This window comes from Gastrolobium bilobum, unplaced genomic scaffold (assembly GCF_033153095.1).
Source record: "Gastrolobium bilobum isolate Gb01-03AN ecotype WA unplaced genomic scaffold, APGP_CSIRO_Gbil_v1 utg114103, whole genome shotgun sequence".
Lineage (NCBI taxonomy): Eukaryota > Viridiplantae > Streptophyta > Magnoliopsida > Fabales > Fabaceae > Gastrolobium > Gastrolobium bilobum.
Genome location: NW_026897684.1, coordinates 30,531 through 41,632, shown reverse-complemented (window position 1 = coordinate 41,632; position 11,102 = coordinate 30,531). Strand labels below are relative to the sequence as shown.

Sequence of the window (11,102 nt, the reverse complement as noted above, 5' to 3'; positions counted from 1 at the left end):
AAAATTTCGAATTCAAATTTCAAATTTCAAATTTAAAATTCAAAATTCGAATTTCAAAATTCAAATTCAAAATTTAAATTTCAAAATTTAAATTTTAAATTCCAAAATTCAAAATTTAAATGTTTGATAATTAATTAATTTAACTAATTAAATTAATTAGTAATGACTTGGACTATCCAAGCTCATTACATTAACCAAGCGCCCTCCACCCCTTTAGGTGGAGTTCCAAACTACTTCTTGGGCTAATAACTATTATAAGGCCCAATACTTTTAATGCTAGAGCATCTAGACAATTAGGTGTTTGTGTGTGACCCATTAGGTCCAACATAGCCACTGACATAAATGGGCTTGGGCCCAATAAGCCCACAACTCATCTAATGATAACACAGAGCACTAGCAATGCTTTGTTGTCCCAGAACTAGTTCGATTAATGATTTGATCATCATATTAAACATATTTGGTTGCCGTATGTTTGTCCCTTCGTCTCGGTTACCTTCCCATAAAACCTAGGGTAAAGAAACGTATCATCCCTTGCGGTTTAGGGTTAGCTTTTTATGAAATAGGGAGTCTTCAATTTACTGACTCTAAAGGTAGATCATCTTATGATCTCTTTTGCTATGCATAGATTCCCGAGTCACTGTAAATGTCATCCCGATTTCTCCGGTTTAAGGATAACCTAATCTCTGTGACGAATTCCTTCAGCTTATCACCCTAGCCCTGTGCCCTATCAGAACATGCCCAAGAGCATACCTATGAATCTCCATGTTTCAGGCAGACGAGGTATACAGTCAAAGCATGCCTTCTAAAACACAGTCTAAGTGATAACTTCTGGTCTAAGGAAAGACATACCCAAATATAAAGAGACTACTCTAATGATACTATCTGTGAGATTTCCTCATAGAGTCTCTTTGTGGGTCCGTTCAGTGCGAGCTATACTCTTATAGGTCCACCCACGACTTTAGCTAAGACATCTCCATATCTGTAGCACATGAGGTCTATAACTTGTATCCATATACAAGTAGATAAGTCATGCTAGTCTTACCCGAGATTATTGACCTCATTCTCAGTATCTCTAGATTAGGAACATAATATTAGGAATAAGCATCCGGTATTCTTGAATCCTCATGATCGTGATCTCATCACAGATATTCAAGAGATACCTATTTTATTCCACGGGGTTTATCAAGTTATTCATAATATATTAACATTAATATCGAGACAGAATTATGAAACAAGATAAAGAGTGTTTTTATTTATTTGCGACAATATTAAAAAGGTCTACATCTATGTCCTTATTTAATCATAAGATTGTCTCTAGGACACCCAAATACTAACAAGCTCTCACTTGGCCTAGAGCCAATCAGACCTAAGTCGTATACCTAAAGCCTTACAATGACTATCATGTTTTCTCTGAGAAACAGCCTTTGTCAGAGAATCGGCTAGGTTATCATCAGTGGGAACATAATCCATCTTTACATCCATCCTATCAATGATTACTCTAATCAGGTGATATGTGCGGAGCACGTGTTTAGATCTTTGATGAGACCTAGGTTCCTTTGACTGCGCAATGGCTCCAGTGCTTTTGTAAAGCTACTGTATGGGCTCATCTGCGCTTGGAACCACCCTTAGTTCAGATATGAACTTCTTGATCCACACGGCCTCCTTAGCCGCTTCTGAAGCAGCTATGTATTCAGCTTCTGTCGTTGAATCTGCTGTTGTCCCCTACTTGGAACTCTTCCAAGATACTGCCCCACCATTTAAGGTGAACACGAACACTGATTGTGACTTACAGTCATCTTTGTCACTCTAAAAGCTGGCATCAGTGAACCCTTTCACTGAAAGCTCATCAACCCCACCATAGACCAGAAACGCATCCTTAGTTCTTCTTAAGTACTTTAAGGATAGTCTTAATTGTTGTCCAGTGACCCTCTCCAGGGTCAGACTGGTATCTGCTCGTAATGCTTAAAGCATATGAGACATATGGTCTCGTACATATCATGGCATATATGATGGATCCAATAGCCGAAGCGTATGGAATTCCACTCATGCGATCCTTCTCAGGCTGTGACTTAGGACACATAGCCATTGAAAGATGTACCCCATGACTGACGGGAAGAAAAACCTTTTTCGAACCTTCCATGCTAAACCTATTTAGCATCTTGTCAACATACATGGATTGAGATAAACCCAGCAGCCTATTGGATCTATCTATATAGATCTTTATACCAAGTATAAAGGCCGCTTCTCCCAAATCCTTCATGGTGAGGCTTTTTGAAAGCCACTCTTTCGTTATTTGTAATGTGGGGATGTCATTTCCTATTAACAATATGTCATCTATATAAAGTACCAGGAAAACGACATTACTCCCACTAACCTTCTTGTAAACACAAGGTTCATCCTCGTTCTTGATAAAATCGTTACTCTTAACGATTTCATCAAAACGAATATTCCAACTCCTTGATGCCTGCTACTATTGCAAGCATGATCCCAATAGATTTGATCATGGCAACCGGTGAGAAAGTCTCATCATATTCAACTCCTTGTCTTTGACGATACCCTTTTGTCACCTACCTAGCTTTGTAGGTCTGAATGTTGCCATCTGCATCAGTCTTTCTTTTAAAGACCCATTTGTTCCGATAGGAACTATTCCTTGCGGTTTAGGAACCAAGGTCCATACCTTGTTTTGATACATCGAATCCATTTTAGATTCCATGGCTTCGAGCCATCTAGAAGAGTCAACATCCTTGACTGCCTCTTCGTAGTTACGTGGTTCATCATCCTCGACGGTTTGCTGATTCTCAATCACAAACCCATACCTTTCAGGTGGATGGATGACCCTCATACTTCTACGGAGTTGTGTGTTTACTTCTCCATTGGAGAACGTCGCCTGCGGAGCAGACTCGGGTTCCTCAATCTGTTCTTGTGGTTCTTGTACTTCTTCAAGATCAATCTTACTCCCACTGGCTCCTTGAGAGATCAAATCCTTCTTAAGGAACTCAGCATTCCTGGACACAAACACCTTGTGTTCATTCTTGGAGTAAAAGCAATCCCTTAGAACCTTAGGATACCCCACAAATAGAAATTTAGTACTCTCAGCACTAAGCTTGTCTGATGCCAACGCTTTGACATAAGCCAACGATCCCCATACCCTGAGGTAACTCAGGTTGGGTCTCTTACCGTACCATATCTTATATGGTGTGGTCTGAACAGATTTAGACGGTACCCTATTTAGAAGGTATGCCGCTGTGTCTAAGGCATATCCCCAAAACGATTTTGGAAGTTGAGTCTCACTCATCATAGACCTAACCATGTCTAACAAGGTCCTATTTCTCCTTTCGGAGACACCATTTTGGTGTGGTGTGTAAAGTGCAGTAAACTGCGAGAGAATTCCATTTTCTCTTAGATAATCCTGAAACTCATGGCTCAGATATTCACCACCATGATCTGATCGCAATGACTTAATCATCTTGCCACGTTGTTTCTCTACTTCATCAGTAAAGGTAATGAAATAGGAGTATCCTCCTCTAGCCTCAATAGACATTGGGCCACATACATAAGAGTGAATGAGTTCTAATAACTCACTAGCCCTATGAATCTCAAGCCCATTGGGCTTTTGACGAATCATTTTCCCAGCTAGACAAGATTTCATATTGTCCATAGGATTCCAAATCCTTGGAATCTAGGTATCCATCTCTATGCATCCTAGACAATCTTGTTTCATTTATGTGCCCTAGTCTATAGTGTCAAAGATAAGATTGATTATCTATCCTAGGTCGTTTCACATCTACATTGAGCACTTCAGTTCCCATTTCCAAAACATACAAGCCATTTATTAAAGAAGTAGTACCAAAAACAATATCATTCAAAATGATAGAAAATGTACCGTCCCTAATAGTGAAAGCAAAACCATCTTGTTCTAAACAAGAACTAGAAATAATGTTTCTAGAAATGCCGGGAACATAAAGACAATTATTCAAATGCAATAAAAAAGGCCCGTAGGCTAATGAGGTATGTATCTCCACCAGCATGAGAAGCAACTCTTGCTCCATCACCAACGTAGAGGTCCACCTCGTTCTTCTCCAATCTTCTAGGGCTCCTAAGCACCTGCAACACATTGCAGATTATAAGAACCACAACCGATATCCAATACCCATGAAGTCGGATTAGCACAAGAATAATTTATCTCAATCATGTGAATACCTGAGGTAGGAGCATCACCATGCTCCTTCACACTCTTCAGGTAGTCTGGACAATTCCTCTTCCAATGGCCATTCTTGCCACAGTGGAAGCACTCAGCTTTGCTCTTGTCATTCGAAGCCTTCTTACCCTTTCCTTTTCCCTTCTTCTTCTTGGGTTTTCCTTTGGGTTTAAGGGAGTCACCTTTAGCAGGCTCCTTACCCTTTCCCTTGGTCTTGCTAGGCCCACCAATCAGAAGAGATTGTGTCTTATCCTTCTTGATAGACACTTCAGCAGTTGTTAACATACTTAACAACTCAAGAAAGCTCACTTGCATTCCATGCATGTGATAATTCATGATGAATTGACTAAAAGAAGGTTGAAGTGAGGTGAGGATTAAGTCATTACTTAGTTCGGCATCCATGACGAAGCCTAGATTTCCTAGCTTCTCAATCAGACCGATCATCTTAAGAACATGACTGCCAACAAACATGCTCTCTGACATCCTGCAAGAGAACAATTCTCTTGAGGCCTCATACCTCTCATGCTTGCCTTTAATGTCATACAACTCTTTTAGATGTAAGACAATAGAGGGAGCATCCATATGCTCATGCTGCTTTTGCAGTTCAGGCGACATGGATGCCAACATGATGCAGACAGCCAACACATTGTCATCCATGTGCTGTTTGTGGGCCTCGAAATCATATTCCGTGAACCCATCTTCCCCTTCCTTAGGAGCTACGGGTAATGCAGCATGTAGGACGTAAGCAATCTTTTCAGCCCTTAGAACAATTCTTAGCTTCCGATACCAGTTTATAAAATTTGGACCGGTCAGTTTGTTCGTATCAAGTATGGAGCGCAGTGACAGTGTATTAGTCATACTAATTAACTGAAAATGTAAAGATAAAAATTAATTAATATTTGGACATGTAGTAAAAACAAATTATTAAAGACTTTTATTAATTTGCCCCTCCCACTATTTTATCTAAGTCAATGACTTTCCTTTTGACTTAGGGTTATTCTACTTTTACACTTCTAATACTACTTACCTTCCCAACTGGGTTGTAGCATTTTATTAAGGGTTTATTAAGTCTCATCAAACGCATTAATATATTATCATGCTAGTCGTAACCTATGTCATACATCTAACGGTTTAAATTAGTCGCAATTGGACTTGCATAATAATCATACAAACGCGATTTAGTCCAACTCATGCATACTAGACGTCACAAGCCATAAAGCATACATATCGCGATACTCTATCTCATGCATACTAGTCGTATAATAACATACATGCAAATAAAACAGTTTTATTTTGAGATAGTCATGGTGCTCGCCCTTTTGTCCATCTTTCTTCTCAAGCCTCGGCTTCTTGTCGTCTATACGCCACTAGCCTAATTTCTCTAATTACAATTAAAGAAACTCCAAAACATCTTGGAGGGACAAAATTTAATATACAAAATTTGAGATTTAAATTACATCTCTTGTAAAAGTTCCCAAAATTACAAATTAATTTAAAATTTCAAATTTCAAATTTCGGGCACCATGACCATCCCATTCCTCTTTTGCACCTGAAATGTTAGATAACTCACAAGTACAAAAATATTATCATATAATATATTTTTCACGTATGTCTTGATATTTAACAATTAAATATTAAAACATAATTAAAATTCTAAATTTTCCTTAATTCTTCAATTGGCCGAATTAAACAACAATTTATTTAATTCAAATTTTATTGATTCTTTCTCAAAGAACATAAAATTAAACCATGCATGTAGCCATAAATCTCAAGATGGCCGAACCATATACAAGAGTATATGATTCAAATTTTCAAAAAAAATTCATGCCATGTTTCTGAAACAATTCATGAAGAAAAATAAGAAAACAATCAAGGTGTTCAAAACACCTTTTATGGTCGAACTACACCTTTCAAAAAGGTGTTTCCTTTTTAAAACTTTCACAAAGTAAAAACAACCATGTATACATATGGATTCATGAACATAGCATTCGAAATAACATGTTCATAAAAACGAAAACTTTAACCGTTTAAAGTATTGTGAATTAAAATCCATACGTAAAAATCAAATCTTTAACTCTTTAAAGAAATTTCAACCGTGAAAAATATGATCACAAACAAGGTACCATCACCCGTCTATGGTAAAGTAACCGGGCTCTGATACCACTTGAAAGTTAAAAGAGGGCCTTGAAGGCCGTAGCATGTGAGAGGGGAAAAACAAAATTTTCCGCAAGCGGAATACACATGCATATCAAGATACATACTTTAAGACGTATGTCATACCTTGTTCGTGAAAAGCTCAAGACGATCAAAGGTAGGTCTGAAGGGTTCAGACCCTCTAACGTTGATTCACACCACCTGCGTCTAGATACAGGAACTCCTTCCAGTAAAGCCGCCAATTGATCACCACAAAGAGGCTTGCTATTCGCTCAATGTGTGATGAGAGGAGGCTATGTAAAAGTGTTTGGAAGAGTGAAATTTTCTGAGAGAAAACCTCACAAAAGTGGCGCAGGAAATTAGGAGAGAATGGCTTGGTTGGTTTTCTAAAAACCCTAGAAGGAACATATATCAAGAGGCGCACAAGATGAGCCTATTTGTTAAAAACAAATTAGATTTTTAATCAATAAAAATCCCTTCCAAAAGGGCGCTCCATCAAAGAGAGAGAGAATAGGATTTGTTGCAAATCAAATCTCATAAATCTTGCCAACAACATCCTATCATATCTTTATGATATATTAGGTTCAAAACCTAATCAAATATCTGATCATAAATCATCATATAATCAGTTATATGGTGCGCCCCATATAGCCTAAATAATGACCAGATACATTTGAGTCATCAAATCACTCAAATATTCTCTCAACAGATTGTATCTTCTGGAGCTGATACTGATGACTAATCATCAGCCATATTAGCGCCCCATATTAGGTGTTTGTGTGTGACCCATTAGGTCCAACATAGCCACTGACATAAATGGGTTTGGGCCCAATAAGCCCACAACCCATCTAATGACAACACAGAGCACTAGCAATGCTTTGTTGCCCCATAACTAGTTAGATTAATGATTTGATCATCCTATTAAACATATTTGGTTGCCGTATGTTTGTCCCTTCGTCTCGGTTACCTTCTCATAAAACCTAGGGTAAAGAAACGTATCATCCCTTGCGATTTAGGGTTAGCTTTTTATGAAATAGGGAGTCTTCAATTTACTGACTCTAAAGGCAGATCATCTTATGATCTCTTTTACTATGCATAGATTCCCGAGTCACTGTAAATGTCATCCCGATTTCTCCGGTTTAAGGATAACCTAATCTCTCACAGAGATTTGACGAATTCCTTCAACTTATCACCCTAGTCCTGTGCCCTATCAGGACAAGCCCAAGAGCATACCTATGAATCTCCATGTTTCACGCAGACGAGATATACAGTCAAAGCATGCCTTCTAGAACACAGTCTAAGTGATAACTTCTGGTCTAAGGAAAGACATACCCAAATATAAAGAGACTACTCTAATGATACTATCTGTGAGATTTCCTCATAGAGTCTCTTTGTGGGTCCATTCAGTGCGAGCTATACTCTTATAGGTCCACCCACGACTTTAGCTAAGACATCTCCATATATGTAGCACATGAGGTATATACCTTGTATCCATATACAAGTAGATAAGTCATGCTAGTCTTACCCGAGATTACTGACCCCATTCTCAGTATCTCTAGACTAGGAACATAATATTAGGAATAAGCATCTGGTATTCTTGAATCCTCATGATCGTGATCTCATCACAGATATTCAAGAGATACCTATTTTATTCCACGGGGTTTATCAAGTTATTCATAATATATTAACATTAATATCGAGACAGAATTATGAAACAAGATAAAGAGTGCTTTTTTTTATTTGCGACAATATTAAAAAGGTCTACATAATCATAAGATTGTCTCTAGGACACCCAAATACTACAACTACATCTTGTCTAGTGAAGCTCATTCTCTATTTTGAGCTTCTTTGCTGGGATCCACAACAATGCCTTATGCTGTAATTACGTGGCCCAGAAACTGGACTTCCCTTAGCCAAAACTCACACTTCGACCACTTGGCATACAATTGTTTCTCCTTAACTATTTGCAAAACTATCCTCAAATGTTCCGCATGCAGTTCTCCACTGGTAGAGTAAATCAAGATGTCATCAATAAACACAATAACAAACTGATCCAGGAACGGGCGAAAGATACGGTTCATATAGTCCATGAATACCGCCGGAGCATTAGTAAGTCCGAACGGAATCACTTGATATTCATAGTGCCCATATCGAGTCCTAAAAGCTGTTTTTGGAATGTCTTCTGGTCTGACCCGAATTTGATGGTATCCCGATCGTAAATCTATCTTAGAAAATACTCTGGCACCTCTCAACTGATCCATCAGATCATCGATCCTAGGAAGCGGATACTTATTCTTCACTGTTACCTTGTTCAGTTGACGGTAGTCCACACACAAATGCAGACTACCATCCTTCATCTTAATAAGAATGGCTGGAGCACCCCATGGAGAAGTGTTGGGTATGATGAATTCTTTTGACAGTAGCTCTTCTATTTGCTTCTTCAGTTCCTGAAGTTCTAACGGTGCCATACGATAAGGAGCAATGGAAATAGTCCAACTCCAGGAAGAAGTTCAATGGGAAATTCTATCTCCCGATGAGGAGGTAATCGAGGAATTTCATCAGGGAACACCTCCTTGAATTCATTAACAACAGGAACATTCTGAATTTTATTGTCAACCGAAGTCTCAGCCTCAATCGATAATAGATACCCTACAGCTCCCCGAAGGAGTTCTTTTCTAACTTGTAATAAAGAAATAGTAGCAAAAGGCTGAAAATTACCATCTTTCGAAGGAACAATGACCTTCCCTACTTGACAGTCCAAAGTTATTCCGTTCTCCGCCAACCAGTCCATACCGATAATCACCTTAAGACTGAATACCGGTAGAACCACTAAATTCACTGTATAAGTGTTCCCTTCAAATTGAAGAATACAACCCCTGCAGATTTCTGATGCAGTACAAGATCCTCCAGTAGGAGTACTGATTTGTAACTCACAAGGTAACGGAGCCGGGGTGATACCTATTCTCATAGCAGTGTGCCCCACAATAAAAGAACCTGATGCTCCAGAATCAAAGATAACAGAAAGGGGATAACCATTCAGAATTACATTACCTCGAATCAGATTCAGATACTTTTGAGCTTCATTTGCATCAAGGGTGAACACCCAAGCTTGAGTAGGAGGTCGATTAGGATTCTGTGGACAATCAGAAATAAAGTGTCCTGACTGTCCACACCCGTAGCATAAATTGTTTCTACGTCGGCAGATTCCAGCATGATTCTTTCCACAAGTAGCACAAGCATTGGGACCCTGTCGTCCGACTGAAGATTGTCCAGGAGCATTATTCCTCTTAAAGTTACTAGTCCGAGCTTGCAACTGCGGACCCTTGCCTCTATTCATTCCGGTAATCTTTCTGAAGAACCGGCCAACTCTACTTCTTCCCTGTGATTGCACTGGCTGTTTAGACAGATTCCTTGCTTCATTGATAATTTCTTTCGCTTGCCGACTCTGATTAATTAATTCAGGCAGAGTACGATTTTCCGTAGTCAACATGAGTTTGTGGATCTTCGGGTGCAGTCCACTTTCATATTTTTCCACCTGCCACTCCTCGTCATAGATGTTCCGATCAAAATTGGCATATTCCATTAACTGCCCAAACTTAGCAATATACTCGTTGACAGTCATATTATCCTGTCGGAGTGACAGCAACTCAGTGTGTTTCATTCTTCTCATGGCCTTAGGAAAATACTTGTCGAGAAAAACCCGTCTGAACACTGCCCAAGTCAGATCAACATTTTGAGCTCGAAGCAAAGCCCTCGCACTGGTGCACCAAGTCAAAGCTTCACCAATCAGCTGGTACGAGGCATAGTCAGTCTTCTGAGCTTCCAGACATCCCATACGTTCAAATATGTGCTTGATCATCTGCAGCCATCTTGCTTGTAACACCCTCTCTTGTATGCATCCAAGAGAGTCGTTTGCTAATCGTTATTCGAGTTGTGGAAACGGATGAAAACTTTTTCTAAAAAAGATCTTTGAGAAATTTTTGTGGAAAGCTGAATCTAAGAAAATTTTTGATTGAAAGAACTTAAAATGTGTTGCTGATAAAAATAGTGAAAATTTTAGAAAACCGTATCCCTTTAAATATTAATATAAAATCGATTTTTCAAAATATTTTTGTACAGTTAACGAAATCTGAATGTAGACGCTTGGGGCTTCGCGTGCATATAAAATAATAGTAAATCGGAGGTCATTTGCCCCTTCAAACGTAACTCATAAGTTGACCGTAAACTGTTAAAAATTCAGCATTTAGAAAAAAATAATTCCTTTTCGCAAAACATTTTCAGATTTTCTTAAAATAGCCGCTGTTCGTAGAAGACTTAAAGCAGAAATGAATCATAGTTTTACAGTCATCCAAAAATCATCAAGTACCACATAATACAGTCATCCTAAGCTTAAAACAGTCAACAGTGAATAAATCCAGACAGCAACAAAAATATAACAGAGTTCAACATCCAAGTCCTCAAATGCTTTTACGTCCTCCTGCAATTTAAAAATTGCAGCCCCAAAGGGGTGAGAATAAACCCAGTAGTGTGGCAACAAAACCAAATGCAACAGTATTAACTAGGCACAAAATCATAAATAGTCACTTCAAACATTTAATCCTTTTCATCATATATCATAACGCGTATATAACGCCCTTTTTCCTTTACGCTCATAGCACCGTCGTGCGCGTAGCATCACAGTGGGTATTCCTAATGGCTCCCATGAAGGTGAATCCCACTGTGGAACCTATGCGGACTGAAGCCAAGTGTC

At 38.7% G+C, this 11,102-nt stretch overlaps 1 protein-coding gene across 1 annotated transcript; it reads right to left on the bottom strand.

Moving 5' to 3' along the window:
• Positions 1 to 8,807: 8,807 nt before the first annotated feature.
• LOC133309307 (uncharacterized) lies at positions 8,808 to 10,187 on the bottom strand. The gene has a single exon (XM_061510069.1). It carries the CDS (start codon positions 10,185 to 10,187, stop codon positions 8,808 to 8,810), a length of 1,380 nt encoding a protein of 459 aa, XP_061366053.1.
• Between the last annotated feature and the right edge of the window lie 915 nt (positions 10,188 to 11,102).